Source organism: Penicillium nucicola, assembly GCF_028828085.1.
Source record: "Penicillium nucicola strain IBT 29836 chromosome Unknown utg000001l, whole genome shotgun sequence".
Lineage (NCBI taxonomy): Eukaryota > Fungi > Ascomycota > Eurotiomycetes > Eurotiales > Aspergillaceae > Penicillium > Penicillium nucicola.
Genome location: NW_026643125.1, coordinates 3,089,315 through 3,114,794, shown reverse-complemented (window position 1 = coordinate 3,114,794; position 25,480 = coordinate 3,089,315). Strand labels below are relative to the sequence as shown.

Sequence of the window (25,480 nt, the reverse complement as noted above, 5' to 3'; positions counted from 1 at the left end):
TAGACAATTGGATCATCACGACGCTTTGCGTACGTAGTAAATCAACATTAATGGAGATTATGTAGATTATGATTATGATATATCCATTTGACCCCTCTACCTTCTAGCTCTGGAGGGCATCGCATCCCCTTGGCCCCGGCAGTTCAGGGCATTGTACAGTATAGCCCCTCGCCCCTCGCCCCTTCCCCTTCCCCCTTTCCCCTGTTTGGATATCCGCGTATACATGTACAGTAACGGATGTTGCTCCAGAGCCACCACTCCCTACGTGTGTCATCTCAAACTAGCCCCTCCTTCCCACCCCTCTCCCCCCCTCCCAGCATACTGGGACATAATCTCCGGCCTGTGGTTAAATTTGAAACTATCCCCTGTTCGGGATTGTGCATGTGGCCGGTATATTAGGATTGCCATTAGCGCCGGCTCTGAGCATGCGGTGGGGTGGTGTGCTTCCAAGACATGTAATTTGGTTCTTTGTGGACATTGACTGGTGTATGTGAGTCGGTTGATTGTTTCTATTTGCGGATTGGATAGTGCTTTGTTTATTGCTGCAGCAGGATGGCGTTAGTGCTCGCTTAGGCTGGCTTTGTTTTGCCGAGGCTGGTTTGGTTGTAACGTTATATGGTGTAGTCTCGACTGTTGGGGGTTATTGTTTAATCTCAGGTTGGTTTGGCGTGGCGTTTGGTTTGCCCCTTTTGTGGTTCTGTCTTGGGTGGTGGTGTTTGGGTATCTCGCTGAGGCATTTTTGGTAGGGCAATTTACAGTAGGTAGAGGATTTGCAGGATTCCTTCGAGAATGATCCGTTGGGTGGGTATTGCCCCTTTTGCGAGGCTTGCTTGACAGCTACGGTAGGGGTCTGATCTCAAGCTGGGCTAGTCAAGTCGAAGTTCGGGATTTCAACCGTGTACTGTATTGCTTCGCCCAGGTACTCTTTGGTGGCATTATTGCATTCGAGATTCTTGTTTTGTAGAAACTCATGAACTTGCCTCACAGAATATCGAGTTACAATAGGCCATGGTCTTTTCGTCATCTCAGCTCAATACGATCTACAAGTTTCGTCTACTATTATCAAATCGCAGCCTAATGTACTTGAGCACAATTGAAAACAAGGGGTGAAGAACAGAAGCCCGGTAGGACACGATTGATAAACACATGAAGCGATATAGTCGCTTCGAGGCCTTTGTGTCTGTATTGAATGTCCATTAATCCACCAGTGGCACTCGATGTATAGGCCATGGCCACTGTTATACTGCTCAAATTCGAGCTTCCGGGGCCATACTAACATCGTTTCTTAGAAATATGGGATATCTCATCGATCTCCTATTTCTATCAGAATCCAGTCTGGGGCTAATATGTAAAGCAGTGATGTTTGTCGAATCATCAGATCGTTTCACAATTCATTGACTGCGGCTTCATTCTTTGACTCAATTTGCATGACACTCCCAGGCACTACTCTTTCCTCCTTGAAACAATACCAATGGGAACTGGACTTCCAAACCGACTGGATATCTGTTGAGCCCAAAAGTGAGCATAGATGAATCGTGACGAGGTGATAACTTTGAGTGAACGCAGCGAGCCTACAATATCCTTCAATTCCGCAATGAGCAACGCAAGCCCAGGCAACGCTCCCTGTCTCGCCCAATCAGCCATGGATCAGCCTAAGCCCTCAAACGATTTACTATCTCCTCGATTCCTCACTCGTCGAATGTCTCTTGAAGACTCTGGGAATATCCTCACAGCCACAACGACCGCACGCCGCAACCAATCTTTGGTGCACTACCCTCGGAGCTATGATGGTACAATTCGTCAACTGTAAGTACACTGAATCAAACAGCCTTCAAATACTCATGGGAAACTACTAACAACATATATAGTCTAAGACAGATTCCACTTCCGCAGTCGTAAGTAACTTAGCCCATATCATCCTATGTGTTGCGTCGCTCACAAGTATAGGATCATTTGCTGTGTCTGCCACACCTATCACCCTCGATCCGAATTCTCCCCGACCCAACTCAACAATCTCCGCCAGGCAATTTACGAGAGCAGGGAGAACATATATGACCCCCACCCGGAGATTTTCTCCACTCAACAGATCACCAAGTGCATTGCCTGCTCTCAGAGCCAAGTGGTTGAGAAGAAGTGCGGCCTTTGTGGTCAATTTCGTGGTCTCCGTCAATTCTCGAAGAATCAGCGTTCCCGAGACATTTCTGTATGTTAGATCAAACGCCATTGATCAGCTTGGAGAACTAATGCTTTCTCAATAGTACTGCATGGATTGCATGGAAGAACAGATGTCAACCGATCCTGATGCTGAGAATGCTCGTATGCAGAGCTTGGGAGAACGGACTTCCGCGTCTGACTCGGACATTGGTCTGGGTGCCTTCACATTGGTGGGCGGCCGGTCCTACATGGACTGACAATGTCAGCATATGGATCACTGACACGAACGCTTTTCCTCTAGATTGACTTGAGCGATGTCAACACTGGACACGAGAATCCTTGCCAAGCACATGGTGACCCTGTTTCTAGTGGCATTTACAGGGATTGTCTCGCTAGTGTGCCCGCTATGCCTACTATGCACCGGCAGTTGAGTCCAGTTCCCGTGGGTTCTAGGTATCCCGTATTGATGTAAAAGTTTGCTGACACACATTCACAGCCAGCTCTTCCCAGCCCGCTGCCTCTTCTTGCACTTCAGAAAGCTCCTTCTCCTCTCCCTCGTCGCTGTCTTGATGGGGATGATGGACAATTCCTGTGAGTGGCTACCGGCCTGGTGCGATAACTTGGCTATTCGACCTGAGATTTTCATGCCTTTCCCTTTAACATTCGGTACTTTTTCAAATTCTCAAACAAGATGGAATTCCATGTAACAATCCATTTCATACAAAGAGCATAAATTACAGCGAACCATGGTTGAGAGATGGGGGATGACATCGGTTCCCCACAGTCAACAAACACTCTATAAATATCCCCTGTGATTCAGGCAAATCCCCGAGTCGTTAAGTATGGTTAGTAACTGATTTCACACTCTTGTTTATGTCGGGATTTGAGAATATATATACTGTATACTGTAATTCATTCCTTCGGTCTGCTGATCGCAGTCTGAACCCATCGGATCCCAGCCGACAGCTGGCAATGACATACCTGGATAGCAGAAAACAGTGCTCTTTCGCCCTATGATAGGCGCAACGGAATCGTAATTAATGCAGATAGCGCATGGAAGGTGCATGGTGAATTGCCGATCATGACGCTCCGCTGCAGCTAGTAATATGACATTGAAGAATTGTGGCACTCTAATATATTAAAGAACGACACCATACATAGTGTGACGTCTGAAGCACTTGGGAAGGCTGCGATCGCCACAACGTTTCACTCGCCCCCCACCAGCCTTAGGCCCCTCAATTTACCCAACTTTTCTCCCTGGAATTTTCACCTGATTAGTTATTCTTGTTTCCTGCGCATTCAAATCTGCATAAGCCCAGAGAGAGCTGACATTTCCAACCCCCATGGCCTACGATGGGTACTACTCCAACCCCTACCAACCGGGCCCCATAAACCCTCCCATCGACGGGTACTCGACTGCTCCTCCATATCCAACCCAATACGACGATCGTGCCAATATGCCACAGCCACAGATGCCGATCGGCTCTTCAGCTCCAAACCCGGAGTCCTACTCTGAGCCTCGATACCCCCAGAATCAGAACCAAGATCACAACCCAGGCGCCATCAACGACGCCGTGAACTCCGCCGTCCACAACAGCGGCTCGACGGGCTATCTCTCGCCAGAGGTGCTGTCCCAGATAACAGCAACAGTCATCCAGCAGCTCAAATCAACCGGTCTGGACAATCTCCCAGGATCGCCATCAGCTCCCGGTCCATCGGCACCCCGCTCGCAATCACAGCAGCCAACCTGGCAAGCAGACCCATCCACGCGCCCGCATGCTGAGTCTCCTCCTGCCATGGCTGCACGCAGCAACTCTATCCCACCCTCTGTGCCTATCTCGGGTGGCAACACAGAGCCTTTCAAGCCCTACGTTGAGCCCTACGTGGAACCATATGTTGAGCCCGAGTACGGTGATACGCGCCCCAGTCCGAGACCAACCCCCGACCCGGTTTCTGAACGGCGGGGTTCTGTGTCGAGCCAAGGAAGTGTGCGCAGTCATCACCGGGAGGCCAGGCCGAAGCCCCCAGAACGCGATGCTACTGTCATGGAGATGACGACTCTCGAGCGGATTTGGGGTAAGCTGTTTGAGGATGGGAAGCCTACGAAGAGGCTTGGCTTGTTTTTGCGTGGTATTGCGCTTCACTTGGTATGTGCTTTTGATGCCGTTTTAGTTTCGCTCTTTCCTTGTGTTCTGGCATAAGTGCTGACTCGGGCAGATTGAGGATTATCCTCCTGGAAACACTATCGTCATTGTTCCCCACAAGCTGCAGAAATTCTACAAGGACACTCACGTTCCTTCGGATTCCTACCCATGGCATGGTAAGTATTCGATGCATTCTTCTGGTATTTCGATATTAATATCCTACAGACATATTTGATGATCGCACGTCGTCTATCTCACGTCTATTTCGCGATGTCGAGGCCGAACATCATCTTGTACAAGACAAGCTTGGAGAGCGCCCAGACATTCCAGGCCTGACACCAAAAGGGTTTGAGCGATGGGCTACTCTCATGATCCTCGCCAATCCCGAGCGGGAATACGAGCGACTCCAAACAGCAGTCCTGAATATGCCAATCAGCAATCCCGACGACAAAAAAGAGCGTTTCCCCAAAGAGATCCCGCGCCGCCTCTTCCCAGACATCGGTGATCTCAAGATCCGAGAAGAGATCGAAGACCAAATTATGAAGCAATGCGGTGTCGACCTCCCCCGAATCACCGATGAGGAACGCGACGAAGCCACCCGCTCCAGAAGATCCCCCGTTTCAGCCACCTCTTCCACAGAGCGAACGCACTCATATGAAAGAGGCCGGCCCCCACCAGCAAAAGCATCCCCGCCCACAGCAAAACCAAGAGTAAGAACGGCCTCCACCTCGCCAGTCCTAATATCCGACGAGGACGAAACAATCCCCTCCGCCCCGATCGAGCGCGAGCGCAAGCCCTACAGAGCAACTCCAGGCGGCGGCAAAGTCTACCAAGGACCAGGCTCCAGTACAGGCTCCGGCGCCCAAACCCCCAGCCACAACCCCAGCGGCTCCTTCTCGACGCCCAGACAATCAGAAACGAACATCAAGCCCCACCAACCACCACCAAGCAGAATGTCAATGCCAGACGCCTACGACCGAGACTCACTCTACGCCCGCACAGGCACAGGCACAGGATCAGGACCAGGAGGCTCAAGCACCACGCCCGGTCGCCGTTTCTCTCGCGGCTCGCGCAGTTCATCGCGAAGCGTGAACCATCGCTCTAGCGACTACAGACACTCGGAAAGTGACCTGCTAGGCCGGGACCGTGAGCGCGAGCATCTGCCACGGTACGCGGGTATTTCCGCGCAGGATTTGCAGTACATGGAATCTCCCACTCCTGCTTCGCCGGAGGTCGATGAGCCAAGACGGTTCCACCACCATCGTGGAAGTAGTGCTCGTCCTGATGATGATTATTATCGTGGTATGCTTGGTGGACAGGGCGGGGGGCCTGTTCATTCCCATACTCATGGGCATGGTTATGATAAGTACTATCGGTGAGGGCGGTAGTCAGGGTCATTGATCTTGATTTTGATTTGGATCTTGATACTTGGTATTGTTGTCGACACGGACATGGATCTGGATATCTATGTTTTTCTCTTGGGTTTACGTTTTTGGGTTTCAAGCTCGTTTCCGGGCTCTTTGCTGTTTGTCTTTTTTTACACTCCAGTTTGGCGTTTCGGGGCAACAAAGATACCTCTTCTTTTTGGGGACTTGTTATTTGTGCATGACTGACGATCTAATGTCGAGCATTGATACCTATCTATCTTGGATATATTCTATTGAAAGTTATCGCTTTAGGAATTGCATACATTCATTCATTCCTAGGCCTTTTATATTTCAACATATTCCTTGATATAATTTGTTATTCGCATCCAATGAAAAAGTAAACTTATTTATCACAGCCTATATCCAGCCCAGTCTAAGTCAAGATATAGCATCACAATCCAGTTATACACAACCGTAACCCGAAGTGTCAATTCAATCACTCAAGATCACACCCATTCCCCTCCCACCCAAACCTCCTCATAACCCTAACCCCATCCTCGCGACAGAAAACCCCTTCTTTCTCCCTCTCCTTTTCTTCGCGCTCATACCTCTTCGCAATAATCAGAGCATCCCTCTCTTCCCTCTCCCTCCGCTTAACGCCACGCCTCTCAACCCTCCTCCGCTCCTCCAAGGCCCGCACATCCCCCTTCTCAGCATCAACTCTACACTTTTCAATCTCGTCATCTGACAAAACCCACGGCACGGACAGAACCTCAATCAAAAACCGAAGACGCTGGTCTAGAAATCCCATCTCCGAGTTCGTATCTGGCACCGGCATGAATCGTTCGAGGTTTATTTGCATTCTTTGCCGGAACATAGACAGGGTTCCTTTTATTCGGATGATTGTGCCTGGCTGGAGGGGGGTTATGTCGATTGATTCTTTGTCTGTTGCTGTTAAGTGGGTTTGTTGGGGGTTCGGGTTCGTATTTAGGTGTGTTTTGGATGTTAGGGAGAACTGGGACCAGGGGGTTGTTGGGTCTGGGTCTGATTGGTCTTCTGTAGGTTCGTTGGTGCTGGCGCTGGTTGATGAGTTGCTGGTTGGGGGTTGCTGGGGTTGGGGTTGTTGGAGGACTATTATATCGATTGTGGCACCGCTGCTGTCGTCCAGCGTTAGGATTGTTCGGCGGGTTATTTCTGTTCGCGCTACTATCAGGCCTACTAGGCTGACAAAGCGGATTGGGTGGTTGTTGTAGAAGAAGGTGTCCTGGCCTGGTTGGTTGTTAGCATGGGTTCTTTGTTTTGTTTGTGATGGTTGTATAGTTCTGGGGAATTTGTGGTCGAGTATAGGAGTGTATCGCAAAAGGGAAATCCCATGAGCATGAAATGGTAGAACCGAAGGAGCTCCAATATATAGTAAGAGGGGGATGAATAACACAAGGTGAGCGCGAAGATATCGTTTAGTCTTGCTATCGTCTCATACAGAGCGTTTGGGTCTCAGCACTACCGCAAATGGAATATGCACAAGAACACTAGGCATGTCGATCCTCAGGGGACAAAGAAATGACCAGGATTTAAAAAAAGAAGGCTAAAATAACCTACCAACAAACTGTTTTGCTCTTCGGAGATGGTGAACATCTGCGGCACTCATCTTCACCCAGGTAAAGTGTGTTGGTGACGCCTTGAAGCAGAACGCGGGGTAGAAGGTGAGGTCCACATTGGTGCCTGTCGCCATTGGGTCATCTTTGTCTTTGGTATATTGTCCTTGAGGTGTAGACTTTGGATATTGAACAGTTGCTGCCCGTGGATGAAGTTGGCCTGGAATTGAATGTTGGACATGGTCACGTGTCGGTGTATCAAGTCGCGCGGCACACGTGTTGAGTGAATCTCATATGTTTTCTATGACATGGTTCTATATTGAATTAGTTATGTCTACACCCAGCCACCTAAAAGCGACTTCTATTGTTTGATCTCATGCTTGACTCAGGTCCTTCTCGAGCACCAGAGAGCAACACCAGCAAAAATAGTTAGCACTTTGTTCCTAAACCATGGCCGAGACCGAGAGCCTATCATGCAGATACTTTTGGATCCCCTTTATTAATACAGAGAAATCTCACCCTCCATCATTCTCTTCTTCGGGTTCCGTGGAGCCTCCTCTTGCCTCCTCCTCTCCTCAGGACTAATATCATCAATGTTAGTCCCCTTCTCCCCAAGAGCAATGCGGACCTCCTCCTCTCCATTCTCATGGCCAGCAAAAGCAACAGACAGAATATCCCGCTCCAACCCAGAAACATGCTCCCACTCAATTCCCGCCTCAGTCAACATCCTACAACCCTCAGACTCCCCCACAAAAGTCTCCGGCTCCTTGACTCCAAAATAAACCTTATGAATACCCGCCTTACCTCCTTCCGTCGTCCGCGCAATGCGCTGTGCGCACGGCGCATTCCCAGATAGCCGTTTCCCGCACGGCTCCATCGTGACGTACATAATGAGCTTGCGGCCCGTCTCAACGGGGAGAACTGTGCTGACTAGGTCGTCTGGCACGTTGTGGACGGCGGCGTAGTTGGAGAAACAGCATTGCTCGGCGTGGGTGTTGCCTGCTAGTTCCATTGTGTAGCCTGTTGAGAGGATGCGATCATCGGCGAAGGTTGGATCGTTATCTTTGCGGGAGAGGAGGAGGGCCCCGACTCGGAAGTTTGTCGGGCGAGGTGGTGATTGCTCAGCTAGGGAGAGACATTTCTTCATGAAGGGTATGTGAGGGGAGGTGGTTGTCGTCATAGTGGGTGGTCGATTGGTGGGTTATGGATTGTGTTGTAATCTTGGTGAGGGATGGGTAAGTTCGGTTGATATCTGGTTTGGTGTAGCTGTAAAATGATCCAAGACTGTGTATTTGGAAAGTCGAGAGAAAGTAGCGGCGTTAATGAGCTTCGAATGTTCGAAGGTGGGCTGGATGTGAAGTCGGGAATCTGTGGCAAAATGACGAAATGGCCCGTCGCGTCAAAGCGCGTCAGTTTGGAAGGCTACCAGGCCACTACACTATTTAAATTCTATGGGGCAGAGTCTCGACCAGTTTACCTGTGTTTACGCAACCTACTCTCACTCACTCTTCCAAAAAAAAAGCTCAAAGCCAGCTGCTGCGTACCATATAATCTCGCAATGGCGAAAGGCGCGAAACCAGAGCAAAATCATGCCTCAGACGAGGAAATGCCCTCCGTCGAGGAGAACCTCTACAAGATTCTCGGTGTAGAATCAGAAGCAACCCCAGAAGGGATTAAGAGCGCATACAAGAAGAGTGCATTGAAGAACCACCCCGGTAAGCAATTAAGCCGAACACACCCAGAAGTGGTACTGACTCCCTCCTTCCTAGACAAGGTCAGCGAAGAAGCGCGCGAAGAAGCCAACGCAAATTTCCAGCGTATCGCACTGGCATACGGTGTTCTTTCCGATCCACGTCGACGAAACATATACGACCGCACGGGCAGCACAGACGAAGCCTTCGGCGAAGATGGCGACTTCAACTGGATGGACTTCTACCGCGAGCAGCTATCGGCTATGCTTGACAAACGTGCGATCTCGGACTTTCAAAAGAAATACCAAAACTCGGACGAGGAAAAGAAGGATCTGCTTACTGCGTATGCCACGCACGAGGGAGATATGGATGCGATCTACGAGACGGTCATGCTGTCCAATGTTCTTGACGATGACGAGCGGTTCCGTGCCATCATAAACCAGGCTATTGCGGATGAGGAAGTGGAAGACTTTGAGACCTATTCGCATGAGCCTGAGGCGAAAAAGAAGCTGCGGGTAAAGAAGGCTCAGAAGGAGGCCAAGGAGGCGGAGAAGTTGGCGAAGAAGATTGAGAATAAGAAGAAGGACGCGGCAAAGGGGGCTAAGAGCTCTGGGGGTAGTCTGGATGATCTTCAAGCTTTGATTACCAAACGTCAGCAGGATCGTGGTGCTGGGTTTTTGGCTCGTCTGGAGGATAAGTATGCGCAACCTAATGGGAAGAAACGTGGTATTGAGGATGAGCCTTCAGAGGAAGCCTTTGCTGCTGTTGGTGCCCGGAAACAATCCAAGGAGGGGCAAAGCCCAAGTCGAAGAGGTCCAAGGCTTGAACTGGTCTTGCTTTTTTATTGTTCTGCATCATGTCTCGGCGTTGATCTTTGTTAGGGAGGTTATTGCATCTGGTATACCTAGTTTGAATGTTTCGGTTCCTTTTTCACTGTATCACTACTTCCACCACTTGCTCTAGTGACTGGAGGTATCAAAGTTCAGATGCGTAAAGCGCCGTAACCGCTTAGATGTATGTGTCTACGATTTGTGATATCCATGCAGCCACACCTGGTGGCTGCAGCAGGAAGCCTCACCTTGGGCGCCTTCTTCCTGAAGTCTGATCTTTGTTCTCCCCGCAATCCCTTGCATTCTTTCTTTGACCTTGAATTCGGTAAGATGTTCGAGCAGAAGCTGTTTGTTTGATTGGGCTATACTGTCGGCGACCGAGCTTCATTCTGATCCAGTGAGCTTCCTAGACCCATTTTTGAGGTCTTATTCCGTTTTCTTGTAAGCTTCTAGCTGATCAGATGCAGATAAACCCTCGCCACTCCAGCGAAATCGGCATAACAGGACGATCTGCTCCACATTCTTCAGTGCTTGGCGTAGTTGGAGCGATGAGTTCCCCACCGGAGGCGGTTCCGCTGTCGTACCACACAACTTCCCCCATATCCAACACGGAGAAGAGCTTAGGCCAAACCATATCAACAACCGTGATCGAGGAGAAATCAACGGGTCTAAACCGTGCCTTGCAAAGCCTGCTGATTGCCCCGCCAAAGAAGAGTGCGGGGACTTGTTCGCCTAGAGCTCGCGCAACCCGCAGCCCAGTCGAGCCACTCGTCTCATCGCCTTTGCGTATCAGCTATTCAGACATGGCATCTGCTCCGAGTTCACCGGAGAGGACTAGGACCGAAGCCCTTCCTTGGGAATCATCCGATCATGCCGTTGAGACTGGTCGACCGTCGAGCCGTCTTGGCACCGATGATGATGCAAAGTCCGAGGTTTCCGCCTCTCCATCCGAGCCGTTACATTCCAAAAAGCGTTTTCTGCAAGCCCGGGACAAGTCTCAAAATCGGAAGAGCATGGCAGCTATGATGTCAGGATTAGAATCACGACTCTTTCCGAGGAGCTTTTCTCGCGGGAGAGACTCTTCGCGAAGTTCCCTCCAGCGTGGCTCATCCCTTGACTCTAGATCTTCTACTTCGCTGGAGAGGGGCCGCCCTAGCTCATCTGGAAGCCATTCTCTCCATGTGGAAACAGTACAGCCTGCCCCTAACAACACTGGCAAGGGAAGAACTGTCAATATTCATGATCATTTGAATAAATCAGATGAAGCATTGCCCAATTCTCATGGGACTCTTCCTGATTATGTGAAACCAGCAGCAGTGGAAGAAAACGGGGAACGACTGGCCAAAGATGTGTTTGACCGTGACAAGAATATCATTGAAAGCAGTGAAAGCGAGGACACTTCAAGTGACGATGACAGCACAACCGAGGTCACACGGGGTCGCAAAAAGAGGGCTGATATCACATCTATCACACCCAGTGACTTTGAAACACCGCAGAATCATAAGCCTAAGCCGACAGAGCGTATGTTGCTAATTCAACCACCCTTGCATTAATCAACCTGGGGCACAATTGACTAACACCATATCTAGAAAAATCAGCGGATAATACAACAGGGTCCCTAGAGAAGAAACCTCGGAAATCGGCTTTGAAAGCCGTTGTGCATCCACAGACAAGCTTCGATATTCCGACCCCTCGTATCCAATCAGTGGCTGGTACCCCTTACGGATCAGATGATGAAGCGGAAATTGGCGATATCCATCGTGCCCAGAAGCTCAGCATTTCCATGTCCGCTATTGATAATGGCGTGCACAACCGATCTATCCGAACCATTGTTCGCGGGAACTTTTCAGGCTTGTCAGATACCGGCGATTGGGGCCGTCGCCGTCGGCGGAAATATCTGGTCGCCACCGACCTAAGTGAAGAGTCAGTATATGCCCTCGAGTGGACCATCGGCACAGTTCTTCGAGATGGGGACACCATATTTGCCATTTACGTCATGCACGAAGACTCAACCAGCACCTCTGCGGTGCAGGTCGGTGAGGGTGCCACAGTGATGAAAGACGCAACAGCGGTCGTGGGCACGCAGACAAAGGAAGCCCAAAGTTCTGGCCATGGATCCCGAACCATTCTGGGTCGACTTGGCCCTGGAACTGCCAGCAAGACACATTCGGCTGATTCCCGGGCCTCATCAATGGCTGAGGCAGAACGGGTGAGGGCTGTTGAGACTGTTTCTCAGACTTGTGTAAAGTTGCTGCGGAAAACGGTACTACAAGTTCGCATTGCAGTCGAGGTTATTCACTGCAAGAACCCGAAATCCATGATTACTGAAGCTATTGATGAGCTTGAACCGACCCTTGCTATTGTGGGTGCACGAGGTCAAAGTGCTCTCAAAGGGTAAGTCTATTGTTTCAATCGTGTCACTTGTAGGTAAAAACTAACATCATCATAGTGTGCTTCTTGGCTCGTTCTCCAACTACCTACTTTCCAATTCTTCAGTGCCGGTCATGGTCGCTCGTCGAAAACTAAAGAGGCACTCTTTCAAGGGCAAACTCAGTAGCGCAAACGTGCGCCTCTCTAATAATTTGATTACCCCGAAGAGTCTCTCCCAGGCCAAAGTGGACTAATTGGTCATGAGCCCTCTATTTTCTTCGGTATTACTCTTGCTTGCATTTTCATGGATTATTATGAGACTACTGGCATATGACCTAGTGGTTCGAATGGGACACCAGACCTGGAATTTTTGCCTTCTTGCTGTTAACATGTATGGATATACCCCGTTGTCATCGACTCCCGATCTCTCGTTGCTATTTTACTCTGTCGTACCGACTATTATGCATAGAAAAGTTTAGCCCACTGAATATTTTGTCCTCGTAGTTTCCACTTTCTTAACCACCGTAAATATTTTCTCTCTACAAACGAGTAAATCCCCAATATCTGAACAAGTTGAGGATGTACGCGGAAATGCCAAGAAAACCGACGCAATCCAAACTCACGACCCACCTCACCGCCCAAGCTCCCCGTCCCGTCGAGACAGCTGGAACCCCCGTCCCACCTCTAACATCCCCATACTACCCTTTATCTGTTCATTATGGCCGACATGGATGACCCCCGGATGAGCTCTATCAAGCCCCGGATCCGCTACAACACCATCGGGGGAATCAATGGACCTCTGGTCGTCTTGGACAATGTGAGACCGTTCGACTGTCAACCAGGAACAACTTGCTAATGAAACGTTGCGAATAGGTCAAATTCCCCCGCTACAACGAGATTGTCAGCCTGAGATTAGCTGATGGCACTGAAAGATCCGGCCAGGTGCTGGAAGCCAGAGGTTGGTCGCCCACTTTCTGCCGTTGACATACTGCCAGACGCTGACTGTTATCTACTCGAACAGGAAACCGAGCAGTCGTTCAGGTACAGACGAGATCGCCATTCATCGCCCCTTATGCGCAAGGCATTAACGCAGACTAGGTTTTCGAAGGCACTTCCGGTATCGATGTGAAGAAGACCACGGTCGAATTCAGCGGCCACAGCTTGAAGCTCGGTGTGTCCGAGGACATGCTGGGCCGAGTCTTCGACGGTTCGGGACGTGCTATTGATAAGGGTCCTAAGGTCATGGCGGAGGACTACCTGGACATTAACGGCCAGCCTATCAACCCTTACTCACGAGTATGTGTATCGCCAATATGAGTAGGAGCTTTGCTAACGATATCGCAAGGTGTACCCCGAGGAAATCATTTCCACCGGTATCTCCGCTATCGACACTATGAACTCTATTGCCCGTGGACAGAAGATTCCTATCTTCTCTGCTGCCGGTCTGCCCCATGTATGTGGACACTGACCTCGCTGCCACTTAAGTGACATGTTGCTAACACAGACGCAGTCGGAAATTGCTGCCCAGATTGCCCGACAGGCCAGTCTAGCAAAGCCTAGCAAGGGTATCCACGACGACCACGAGGAGAACTTCTCTATCGTCTTCGCCGCCATGGGTGTCAACATGGAAACTGCCCGTTTCTTCACTCGTGATTTCGAGGAGAACGGTAGTATGGAGCGTGTCACCTTGTTCCTTAACTTGGCCAACGACCCTACTATTGAACGTATTATTACTCCTCGTCTCGCCCTGACCACTGCCGAATACTACGCCTACCAGCTCGAGAAGCACTGTCTGGTTATCATGACCGACATGTCCGCCTACTGTGACGCTCTTCGTGAGGTTTCCGCCGCCAGAGAAGAAGTCCCCGGTCGTCGCGGTTACCCCGGTTACATGTACACTGATTTGGCCACCCTCTACGAGCGTGCTGGACGTGTCGAGGGCCGCAACGGTTCCATCACCCAGATCCCTATTCTGACCATGCCTAACGACGATATCACTCACCCCATCCCCGATTTGACCGGATACATTACCGAGGGCCAGATCTTCATCGACCGTCAGCTCGACAACCGCGGTATCTACCCACCAATCAACGTCCTGCCATCGCTCTCCCGTCTGATGAAGTCCGCCATCGGCGAGGGCCGCACCCGCAAGGATCACGGCGATGTCTCCAACCAGCTGTACGCCAAGTACGCCATCGGTCGTGACGCCGCCGCCATGAAAGCCGTCGTCGGAGAGGAAGCCCTTTCCTCGGAGGACAAGCTCTCTCTCGAGTTCCTGGAGAAGTTCGAACGCACCTTCATCAGCCAGTCCGCGTACGAGTCTCGCACAATCCAAGAATCTCTCGACATCGCCTGGAACCTCCTCCGCATCTACCCCAAGGAGCTGCTCAACCGTGTTCCCAAGCGTGTCCTGGATGAGTTCTACGCTCGCCAAGGCCGCAAGATTCCTAACCGGGATACACGCGATAACTCAGACGAGAACCTTCTCGACGCATGATGTGTCTGCCAGCGTAAGTGTTTCTGTCTCTTGTTGGAAGGGTCGAGGATGAAATGAAGAGAAAGCGTGTTTGGCGGGGCTGTGTGTGTACCGATTGTCCTTGTCAATTGCATATACTCCTTTCTTGTTCCTGTTTCTGTTCTGTTGCGGCTTTGTCGTTTGCTCTGCGGTCATACTCTTTGATTTATGTCTTCTCCCTCTCTCTTTCTCTCGTAAAGCATGATACAATATTGAAATCGAATTATAAGGCCTGCGTTTTTGTCAAATAGATTGATTGCGCTAAAATACATTGATATAAGATGTAGTATTGTGAACTTCTTGTTGTAGATGTAAGCTTTGCAGTGAGAGACCGGATCATCGATCTATTGCCGAATATTATGGAAAGCTTCGTTTCAACGTGATACGTGGGACCTAATCAGATCTACAATGCTACATGCTACCAGAATAACATGACTTCTAAAGAGGGGTATCAATTCCTTTTTTGTATGTATGATTGAAGTGTACGAGAATAACCCCAAGTGTCCGAGTAAAAAACTGCAGGAACTCAAAAAAGGAATGCAGGAAAGAAAAGACTGCAAGCCGAAAGAAAACGCTTTTTACAAAGTCCGTATTGTATGTGCCCTAGACAAAGGCAAATCAAGTAATGCGATTCGACCAGAAAGAGAAAATGCGAAGAAACGTCTAGCCATGAATGAAAGGCTTAGAAGCGCAGATCCCAGCCGATCTTAGGACCCAGGCGGGGAAGCTCGTCGGCGACCTGCTGGACATCCTTGTCACCACGTCCACTAAGGTTAAGGACGATATCATGGCCCTTGCCCATGGTCTTGGCCAATTGCATGACACCCCAAACGGCGTGGGATGACTCAAGAGCAGGGATAATACCCTCGTGCTGAGAAAGAGCGCGGAAGCCCTCGAGAGCCTGGCTGTCGTCGGCCGTAATGAAGGTAGCACGGTCGGAGTCCTTCCAGTTGGACAACTCGGGGCCAACACCGGGGTAATCAAGACCAGCAGAGATGGAGTGAGTCTCGGCAATTTGACCGTGCTCATTCTGGAGAACGTAGGTACGAACACCGTGCAGAACACCGTGAGAGCCACCGGAAAGGGTGGCGGAGTGACGTCCAGTGTCAACACCATCACCAGCAGCCTCGACACCAACCAACTTGACGCTAGGGTCGTTCTGGAAGGGGTAGAACATTCCAACTGCGTTGGAACCGCCACCAACACAGGCAACAACGGCGTCGGGAAGCTTACCAAGCTCAGCCTTCATCTGCTCCTTGGTCTCGTTTCCGATAACGGACTGGAAGGTACGGACGATGGTAGGGAAGGGGTGAGGACCGATAGCAGAACCGATGATGTAGTGAGTGGTATCGAGCTCGACAACCCAAGCGCGGAGAGCCTCGTTGACAGCATCACGCAGAGTGCGGCTACCAGCCTCGACAGCGACAACGGAAGCACCGAGGAGCTTCATGCGGAAAACGTTGAGGGCCTGGCGACGCACATCCTCGGCACCCATGAAGACGGTACACGGCATACCGAATTTGGCGCAGACAGTAGCGGTGGCGACACCGTGCTGACCAGCACCAGTCTCGGCAATGATGCGGGTCTTACCAAGGCGACGAGCGATCAGAATCTGGCCAAGTGCGTTGTTAATCTTGTGACTACCAGTGTGGTTGAGATCCTCGCGCTTCAACCAGATGTTTGCACCACCGACGTGATCAGTCAGACGCTGAGCAACGTGGAGGCTGCTAGGGCGACCCATGTAGGGGTAGTATGAGCGGAACTCCTCCCAGAACTTGGGGTCATTGTTGGCAGTGTCAAATCCACGCTCGAGCTCGGCCAAGCAGTCCATCAAGGACTCAGGGACATACTGTCCACCAAATTCACCAAATCGAGAAGGCTGGGCGGAAGTGTCGTTGGTCACATTGAGAGCCTCGAGCTGGTCAGCGAGACCAGGTCCGGAAGGAGTGTCAGCGTCGCGGATAACCTTGGTGGGCTGGGCCACCGCGGAGGGCTGGGCCTTTTCGATAGCCTCGATGATGTTAACCTCGCGGGTGATGGCACCCTGAGCATCACGCTCAAGCTTGCGCCCAGTGACACTGGAGAGGTACTCCTCAGCAGCCTTGGCGGCCTGACCAGCAGGAGCCTTGCCAACAACGGTAATAAGTTGACTTCCAATGACAACACCCTCGGCCTCGTTTTGGAGGGACAAGAAGTGCTCACGGGTGCTGACACCGAATCCCAATGCAGCGGGAACGTTACCTGAGTACTCGTGGACACGGCCCAGAAGTTCAGGGATGTTGGCACTCAGTGAGCCAGTAGCACCGGTGACACCCATGCGGGAAACGACGTAGATGAAGGAGTCGGCAATCTTGCAAAGCAAACGCATGCGGGAGTCGGAGGTGGCAGGGGCAATCAGTGGGACGTAAGATAGACTAGTATAGAATTAGCTTCCTGTAATGGAAAATATACGATAGAACATCCACACTTACCCAGCGCTTGCGCAAAGGTCACGGAAGCGAACAGCCTCCTCTGGGGGCAGGTCGACCATGATGAAACCATTGACACCAGCTTCCTTGCAGTCCTTGAGCATGCGCTCCTCTCCGTACCGCATGACAGGGTTGTAGTAACCCATCAGAAGGAGGGGGGTCTTCAAGCCTCGGCTGCGAGCAGTGCGCACAAACTCAAGGACTGTAGTGAGAGTGACACCATTCTCAAGGGCCTTGGTGTTAGCGGTCTGGATGGTGGGACCATCAGCAATGGGGTCTGTGAAGGGAATTCCGAGCTCAATGATATCTATGTCAGTCCCGTTAGTAAATTGTCTCGGCGCCACCGGGATCGGAGAACAGTACCAGCACCGCCGTTCTCCATTCCGAGCATGGTATCAACGGCCTCATTGACTGTGGGGTATCCAGCAGTGATGTAAGCGACAAGGGCAGCACGCTTCTGCTCCTTGCACTTGGCAAAGGTCGCCTTGATGGCGTCCATGGCGAAGTAGTGCGAAGAATGTGGGGATTAAAGAAAGAGATGAAACGGATAGGGAGGGCCAGGTGTGGCTATCGGTCCCTTGGATGTAGTGTAGTTGGTGAGTATGGTATGTGAAAGATGGTTTGAGAGCAATTGACAGATTCAACTAACTTGAAGCTAAGAGTCACTCTATGAGATGAGTCAAAAGGCCATTGCCAATTTCAAGCCGGTGCCCCTCTGTCACGTGTAGATAAGATAATGAGTCAGTGCTGAGTAACCTTGGGATCTGCCCACCTTCGACGATGTCACGTGCTGCATCTATAGTTCTGACAAAACTAGTTATTGACTTACCTAAATAATGGTAATGAAGCCCTTGAGAATACCCTTAGAGCAGAATTAATATAGATTAGATCTTGATTTTGCTCAAGCGAATCAATTACTTTCGGAAAGTGCGGTAACTCCCTGAGACATTCGTTATATATAATTTTATTTGTCCAACCATCTGCATCAGACTGACTACTTCTGGCTAGCAGAACTTGAACATGATTCTGACATGAAATTGCTGGTTGCATTGAATTGCTAGATACCTATGCCATTCAAAAGGCAAAAGGGCTCTGTTACTTCTCATTCATATCTTGGATATGTCTAATTTCACCAAGGCTTTGCCCTGCTTCCAGCGCCGTAAATGCCTTAGAATGACATAGCTTGCAGGGTTGCGAAATCAATCACCTTTCATCAAACATTTTCTCCAAACGACAGAAGCAATCAACATCAGAATTTGCTTGATAATCTCGGACGTTCGGCCAACACGTCAGTCAGCCTCGGTTATCGATAAAGAAGAATCCCCGCACGCCCCAACCCAACCTCTACTTTAACAAACTTGTAGAACAGAGCCAAACCATCTTGAAGACACAAAATCAAAATGTCCAAAGCAATCTACATCTCCCCAATTGATGGCAAGCCCGGCAAGCCAGGCCAAGTCTACTACCCACTCTCATTGCGGACCGTGCCCAAGCCATCGCCGCAAGGGGGGTGAATTGTTAGTCAAATTGACCGCCGCGTCACTAAACCACCGCGACCTCTTTCTCCGCCAACATCTGTACCCGGGCGTAACCTTTGACGTGCCCTTGCTCGCCGACGGAGTGGGAGTCGTTGTCGGCGCCGGACCAGACGTCCCGAGCCCAGAGGAATGGCAGGGCAAGCGGGTCATTCTCAACCCTGGTGTTGGGTGGAAAGATTCGCCTGATGGGCCCGAGGACGCGACCGGGTACCGTATCATGGGCGGTACGAAGGTTTATGATAAAGGTACCTTGCAGGAATATCTTGCTATTGATTATTCAGAACTCGAGGAGGCGCCGGCTCATCTCTCTGATGCTGAGGCTGCTGCGTTGCCTTTGACTGGGTTGACTGGGTGGAGGGCTTTAATTACCAAGGCTGGAGAAAGGAACTCTGGTGCAGGAGCTGCTGTTCTGATCACTGGGATTGGTGGCGGTGTTGCGTTGATGGCGCTTCGGTTTGCGGTTGCGAGGGGGGCTCATGTCTTTGTGACGAGCTCGAGTCAGGAGAAAATTCAGAAGGCGGTTGAACTGGGTGCGACCGGTGGTGTAAGCTATAAGGAGGAAGGTTGGGAGAAGAAGCTGCTCGGTATGCTTCCCGCCGGAAAGAAAAACTTCGACGCGATCATCGATGGTGCTGGTGGTGATTCGGTTGAAAAATCTGTCAAGTTGCTCAAGGTGAGTAGCACGATCAGATGTCATCACTGTTCCCACGGGATTAATACTGACAATTGCAGGCTGGTGGTGTCCTTTCGATCTACGGAATGACCGTTTCTCCCAAGATGCCATTCACAATGAGTGCTGTGCTCAAGAACATCGACGTCCGTGGTTCCACGATGGGCTCTCGCAAGGAGTTCAAGGACATGATTGAGTTTGTTAATGCTAAGAAGATCCGTCCCGTGGTGTCTCGGGTGCTGCAAACAGACTTGGAAGACTTATCTGCCATCGATGGACTATTTGAAGACATGAAGCAAGGCACACAGTTTGGTAAATTGGTGATTGACTTTAGCAAGTCTACTGGCAGCAAGCTTTGATAACAATGTCCTCTGATGAGTGCTTGCTTCAGGGTTGTTTATACACATGGAATGTGATGCTTTGGCAGGAACAAAGGCAGAGCCTTCCAGATACACAGCAATGAGCACATAAGATTTGCATCCCCATCTTCATGCACTCGTCACTCGTATTGTAACATTGTCTGTCCAACAAGCACCCATTCCACTCACTGTATAGCCCTTCACTCATTGTCACTCCTCTATTATGTCCAAACGACAGCACTCCGGGCGGGAGTCTTGTTCCGTTTCACGGGGTAATGGACTGCCCATCGCGACGAACCCAATCCGCCCTTACCAAGAAGATGCTTGGGACGAAGATGGTTACCAGGTATGTCGAAGCTACTCTCGTGAAATGTATCCCAACTGACAGTCCATACAGTCCTTCGACGCCACTCACTATGCCCTCAAATCCGTCAACCACTCTATCGAACGACGCCTGTCGAAGCTGCAAGCCAACACCACACGCCTTAAACGTGAGCTGTGGCTGCTTCAGCGACATGTCAAGGAATTCCGTCATCCTCTCTTCGAAGTCTGGGAAGCCGACATGCTCACCCGGCTGATCGAGGTTGCAAACGCCCATCAGAACCGAAAGCTACCGGGGGCCGTCGTGCTTGGGCATTCAAGCTTCACAGAACGTGAGCAACTCACGCATGCGCTCAGTATTGCGGCGAAAGGGATCCGTCAACCCACACTGTCGAAGCTTGGTCTCGGCGAGAAGTATCGTCAGGCCCTGCAACGATATTCAGAGGTCAGTCACTGTTATGCTCACGTTGAATGGACTTCACCAGAACCCTCCTTAACATCAAACCAGGTTGCTCCCTATCGAAGCACGAGTCCTTTCCAGACAGAGTTCGCCTTTGCCAAGTGGCTGGTCGAGGAACAGGAGGACAGACCAGAGCTGTACACATTTTGGTCCAAGCTTTTCCCTGTCTGCTACGACCGCAGCGTCCAAGAGAGTGCCTCCATCTTCTGAATTACCTCATTTCCTTGCTGTTTCTGTATATAGAGCACTACGAAAGGGGGTGGGCACATTGGCCTGATACTCGCACGAGAATTGTCTCACTGTCTAACGCTGTCCGCTATTGGTCTGTTCCTGGTCCGGATTTCTACGTCGACCAAAGCGGTCATTGTGTCTCATTTCAGCTTGCTGTGTACAAGCCTATTCTTATCCGACCAAAAATTGGACTGCAGAGTATATTGACACTCAACTCCATACCTTTTTTTATCCTTGTGGCTCGGAATCATCTAAGAATAAAGAATCAGAGACAACCCTAATCAAGCCACAAACCACCTTACCAGACGATCATTCAACTAGTCAGCCCACCAGCTACGCTTGGAACCATCCCAACCAAAAGATTACCACCGTAGCATTGAACGTAAAAAGCAAAAAGCAAAGCTAGAAAATAGAAACCACTTATTCACCGCTAGATATCAGATCTCACCACATCCACAGCGGCATACAAGTACGGCGTACCATTCGCGCAACGTATGCCAATCAGCCCCAGACCTGTGCTGCAGCAGCCAGAAAAAAATCGACCCATCACTCTGGTCTGACAACCAATACCCTCCCCATAAACTTCCCGCATCTGCACATTACCAGGAATCCCAATGAACCGGCCCGAAGTGCCATATGTACTTGGCTGTATACAGTCTCCCATGTCAGAATTATACTCCATATTCCAATTCGGCATTAAAGTTTCCCACCCTCGCTAATAATAGCTTCCTTCTTACCTATTTACCATTCACCACTGAGACAGCCGGACCAGTAACTTACTGTATACCCTACTTTATACCCTGCATGGGACGGTTGGACTTGGCACACTCGGCCAACGCTCCTCTCCTCTCTCAGTGGGCAAATCAACCTCGTGGAGCTGCATTTCAGGGTCCCTCCCCCGAGTCGCCCCGACTCGGCTATTTTCCGAAGTAGCCCTTGGGGGGGGGGTTTTCTGTCTTTCCCACTCTAGTGTACTCTTTAGTGCACTCCTAGTGTCTTGGCTATAAACAGTTTAGTTGTGCTCCAGTTGGGATGCTACCACTGACGTTATACAGTATTTGTACTGTGTGCATTGGGCACTATGTCCGGTTTGATTCAAGTTCGATTATGGAGTAAGTTACTGGGGACGGGCTCCATTGGTATGGATTCATGGATAGACATTGGCTTCTTTTGCATGTAGGTCTTGGTAGAAGCTTTTTAGGGAATGCTTCTCCAAAGATAGATGCTAAGTTATTGATTCTTCCATTGACCTCTTTTTCGAGTGTCTAATCCACTATACTAGTGCACAGCACATGTGTACAGTACATTTCTACACACCTTCACCGGGAGTCAAGTACTGCACAAACATCAACCAACAAATCCAAAAAAGATTAGCTCACAGCGTTGCATGTACCAAACCACACCCGCACGTGTACCGTAGTTGAGCAGCAAAAGCATAAAATAAAGCGACCCAGCGCCCGATATAGACAAAGTTAGGCCCATACGTTGACTGACGTAAAGCATACCTGAAAAATGTAAGTAAAGTGCCAAAAACAAGAAATAGAGAGAAGAGAGAAAAAAAAAGCATAACCGAGGTTCAAGCCCAAAATGGCTGCTGCCTAGCTTGGCATGCCCAAAAGGGGAAGAAGGCTTGGCAGAAGCGTAAATAAGAAGCCAATTGGGTAAAGTGCTGCACCTCCCAGATACCCAAAGAACAAAAAGGAAGGAAAAAGTGGGTCAGTTATACATGCTATGGAGACTGCTGTCGAACTTGTGAAGTTAGCTTCTTTGATAGCGTCGGATCCGACCACTTGTGTGGACGGAGTACTGGGGCATGGATAATGGGGTCACATCCGGAAGACTGGGGCGTGCTGTACGGCCTATAATAAGAGCGAAGATGCGAGCTGGATGTGGCTTAGTGGCTATGTGGGTATCGTTTAGCACTAATATGCACAGTACAGTACTAATCCTGGATAATGCGCTAGCTTGATATGCCAACGGGTGCTGATAGTCGGAGGTTCTTGTCGTTCCGATATCCGGCCGAGGTGGACGCTGATTGGTTGGGATGGGGTTATATATTTACTTGGTGTTTATAACGTCTGATTCTTGTGATATTCTTATCGAGCTTTAGGTTCGGGGAGCTTTGATATAGACGGGCTGGAGAGATCAACTTGGTGCCTGGAATTGGCCGGTTTGGTGCTGCTGATGGCTCGGGCGGCTTCAACTTGAAACCGTCGTAGTTTGCGCGATGGTTTCATGGCCTGTTGATCAGAGCCGATCCTGTGATTAGATCAGGATTGGTTATCGACTTGACAGGTTATGCTTTCGGTCGGTAAAATAGTCGGATAAATTCATTCAGATGGTGATACACGTATATATATATGTTGACAGCTGGGTATGCATCCACATCTATAAATGACTCTACAACCACAACTCCCAACAACACATATACTGCTGCACCAGGAACTCCAGAAGAAATAGATCTCACTATTTCTACTCTAGAATTATTCCAATGCTGAAGACTACATGTATCACTCATCGGATGCAGGGTATCCTATCCGAATCAGATCGTCATGTTTCAAAAGGAGACCGAAGATCTCTGTCTCACAGCCCCTGAATCATTCACATCTACAAAATTACCCCGTACTTAGTAGTATTGCCATATGCAGCAGAATCAACAGTAAAAAATCAGGCAGCAAGCAAACAAGCAATCAAATGGAGCACGCTTCCAAGTCAGTACAAGATCAACAACGGAACTGCTCCGTTTCCCTAATCTTCACCAGAGCCCATGAAGCAAAGCGGTCTCCGTAGGCATCCGCAGCACCCCGTAGCGGGAGAAGAGTGAGAAACGCGAAAAGCGAAAAGCGAGACTGATACCATACGCAACTGAAACACCACGGCGAAGATGAGTGGCTCCGAGTCAGGGAACGCGGGAAGAGACATCGGGGATCCCGTGCTGGAGATGGGATATGGAGACAATCAAAAGACCATAATCTAACAGCTACCAGGTTCTGCGACAGTAATGGCCTCTCCCTTTCCATATCGTTCTAATTTACCCCGCCGAAGTGCAGAGTCTGCGTATGCTGGCGGGGACATGTCCCGAAACACCAGCCAGTGACCTGGTTCAGCCAAACGTTGACCGCAAATATACAGCTTCGATCACCAAATCAGCGTGTGCGATGCTGGTCTGAGAGGATTATCATAAATTCAATCGGTGGTCCCGCCGAACAAGGTTGCTACCGACGACCAAAGAGCTGATGGCAGTGCAGCGCATTGGCTTCGGGCAAATACTGTAGTGCCTTCTGCCCAAATATACCGAGAAGTGTCAGGGAGAGAGTGCGTGCGTGCGTGTGCACATTTCCCCTGTGCGTAGCGTCGAGAATCAGCGCGGTCCGAAGAAAAGGTAATTTTCAGTTTGACGGTGTCCACGCTACTCCAAATAGTCTCACGCCTCTAATAACTATGCCAGTGCCCTGGTGGCGCATTATCATCTGATGACACTGGTGAGATCGTATTCTTGTCCTGTCGGTCGGTTAGGAATACGAAAGAACGGTGAAGTTCCGAAGTTTCCACTTCTAGCGTGGAAGGATTGACATACCCCCGAGAAGTGCAAGAGGCCCCTCAATTTCCCATTTAGCAGATCATAGTTGGGAGCTACGGTCCCAGACCGGCTGATTTAAGCGCTTTTAAGTGGCTGACTGGGACAGGTTTAGTATGGAATATAGTTCCTACAGTATCTTCCCGCGTTCGATGGAAGGGTTCTTGACGAATGAGGAGACAAATCGGTATAACGAATGAGATGTTCGGTTTGAAAGACCGGTGCATTTTCGCTCCCCAGAGATCAAGTTCACTGCCTTCCTTACCCCGACTCCAAATAATCGCCCCAAGATGTGGCTGAGCAACGAAACCAAGGTAATAGGGCGGGGCCGCATTCCTCCGAGCTATGGTCACTCCCCTTCATGATGTGAAATCAAGGCAGGGAAACAGGCAATGGGAACATCAGAGTCCAGGAAAACGAACCGAGGGCTGCCGCTGTTTGCGCAAGCTCATCATAATGCGAACCCGAGACACAACATGTAAGGATCAACAAGTGACGAACCTAGGGTGCATACAAAGAATGTTCTTGGTCTGGTTTCACCATGAGAGTTTCCTCCGATCCGTGCCCCAATGCTAGCCCATGGGCAATCAGACGATCCTTGCTGAGAGCCCTGACATCCATGTCTCTCCTTCTCTCCTTCACTGTACTCCCCTTGGGCAGATCAAATGGTGGTCCCCGTCAATAATCGTCGTCGAACCCGTGCTCGTTATGCAGGGTGACTCCACTACTAGACAGGCACGACAGACAGGAGACAGGCACAGGCACGAGTGGCAATATTCATCACATACAGGGTGCCCGATAACACTTGCATATGCATGGGGAGAAATCAATATCGTCCCTAGTTCCCAAAGCGTGCAGTCGAATCAAAACCCTAAGTTTAGAGACAAACCTTCCGAGCTGGGTTACGATGTACAGTCCAGTCCGACAGCGACGGGGTCGTCATTAGCCTCTGGTTTCTCTCAATAGTCCAATCAATAATTAACCTTAAACAGGGGATGTGAGGGTACAGCGCCAGATCGGAATCACGACGCTGAAAGTCAAAATTCGCAAGCCCCAAAATTAAAAATTAGAACCGGGCTATCCGGCGCAAACTCCAACGTCAATGATTCAATCCTCACTAATCCAGTAGTGTGCTGTACCGTGCACCACGGAGGATCCTTTCAAACAAGGTTGCACGTCCGAAGCCCTCA

At 50.1% G+C, this 25,480-nt stretch overlaps 9 protein-coding genes across 9 annotated transcripts; 7 read left to right on the top strand and 2 right to left on the bottom strand.

Moving 5' to 3' along the window:
- Positions 1 to 1,594: 1,594 nt before the first annotated feature.
- Positions 1,595 to 2,411, top strand: N7511_001167 (uncharacterized protein; the record flags this gene model as incomplete). Its single annotated transcript, XM_057123592.1, has 4 exons — positions 1,595 to 1,806; positions 1,869 to 1,895; positions 1,948 to 2,203; positions 2,259 to 2,411. The coding sequence occupies 4 exons, from the start codon at positions 1,595 to 1,597 to the stop codon at positions 2,409 to 2,411; spliced, it is 648 nt and encodes a 215-aa protein (XP_056989325.1).
- A 1,086-nt stretch (positions 2,412 to 3,497) lies between these two features.
- N7511_001166 (uncharacterized protein) lies at positions 3,498 to 5,677 on the top strand (the record flags this gene model as incomplete). The annotated part of the gene is made up of 3 exons (XM_057123591.1): positions 3,498 to 4,301; positions 4,372 to 4,474; positions 4,524 to 5,677. The coding sequence occupies 3 exons, from the start codon at positions 3,498 to 3,500 to the stop codon at positions 5,675 to 5,677; spliced, it is 2,061 nt and encodes a 686-aa protein (XP_056989324.1).
- A 484-nt stretch (positions 5,678 to 6,161) lies between these two features.
- N7511_001165 (OB-fold domain-containing protein) lies at positions 6,162 to 8,440 on the bottom strand (the record flags this gene model as incomplete). The annotated part of the gene is made up of 4 exons (XM_057123590.1): positions 6,162 to 6,610; positions 6,818 to 6,934; positions 7,265 to 7,480; positions 7,780 to 8,440. The coding sequence occupies 4 exons, from the start codon at positions 8,438 to 8,440 to the stop codon at positions 6,162 to 6,164; spliced, it is 1,443 nt and encodes a 480-aa protein (XP_056989323.1).
- Positions 8,441 to 8,818: 378 nt separating this feature from the next.
- Positions 8,819 to 9,832, top strand: N7511_001164 (DnaJ domain protein; the record flags this gene model as incomplete). Its single annotated transcript, XM_057123589.1, has 2 exons — positions 8,819 to 8,975; positions 9,030 to 9,832. The coding sequence occupies 2 exons, from the start codon at positions 8,819 to 8,821 to the stop codon at positions 9,830 to 9,832; spliced, it is 960 nt and encodes a 319-aa protein (XP_056989322.1).
- A 497-nt stretch (positions 9,833 to 10,329) lies between these two features.
- N7511_001163 (universal stress protein family domain protein) lies at positions 10,330 to 12,405 on the top strand (the record flags this gene model as incomplete). The annotated part of the gene is made up of 3 exons (XM_057123588.1): positions 10,330 to 11,302; positions 11,371 to 12,175; positions 12,231 to 12,405. 3 exons carry the CDS (start codon positions 10,330 to 10,332, stop codon positions 12,403 to 12,405), a joined length of 1,953 nt encoding a protein of 650 aa, XP_056989321.1.
- Positions 12,406 to 12,869: 464 nt separating this feature from the next.
- On the top strand, positions 12,870 to 14,648 carry N7511_001162 (H(+)-transporting V1 sector ATPase subunit B; the record flags this gene model as incomplete). Its single annotated transcript, XM_057123587.1, has 6 exons — positions 12,870 to 12,968; positions 13,025 to 13,109; positions 13,173 to 13,192; positions 13,250 to 13,447; positions 13,497 to 13,604; positions 13,662 to 14,648. 6 exons carry the CDS (start codon positions 12,870 to 12,872, stop codon positions 14,646 to 14,648), a joined length of 1,497 nt encoding a protein of 498 aa, XP_056989320.1.
- Positions 14,649 to 15,348: 700 nt separating this feature from the next.
- Positions 15,349 to 17,633, bottom strand: trpB (tryptophan synthase TRP5; the record flags this gene model as incomplete). Its single annotated transcript, XM_057123586.1, has 3 exons — positions 15,349 to 17,080; positions 17,138 to 17,441; positions 17,498 to 17,633. 3 exons carry the CDS (start codon positions 17,631 to 17,633, stop codon positions 15,349 to 15,351), a joined length of 2,172 nt encoding a protein of 723 aa, XP_056989319.1.
- A 932-nt stretch (positions 17,634 to 18,565) lies between these two features.
- Positions 18,566 to 19,701, top strand: N7511_001160 (putative alcohol dehydrogenase; the record flags this gene model as incomplete). Its single annotated transcript, XM_057123585.1, has 2 exons — positions 18,566 to 19,345; positions 19,405 to 19,701. The coding sequence occupies 2 exons, from the start codon at positions 18,566 to 18,568 to the stop codon at positions 19,699 to 19,701; spliced, it is 1,077 nt and encodes a 358-aa protein (XP_056989318.1).
- A 223-nt stretch (positions 19,702 to 19,924) lies between these two features.
- On the top strand, positions 19,925 to 20,692 carry N7511_001159 (uncharacterized protein; the record flags this gene model as incomplete). The annotated part of the gene is made up of 2 exons (XM_057123584.1): positions 19,925 to 20,047; positions 20,099 to 20,692. The coding sequence occupies 2 exons, from the start codon at positions 19,925 to 19,927 to the stop codon at positions 20,690 to 20,692; spliced, it is 717 nt and encodes a 238-aa protein (XP_056989317.1).
- Positions 20,693 to 25,480: the final 4,788 nt, after the last annotated feature.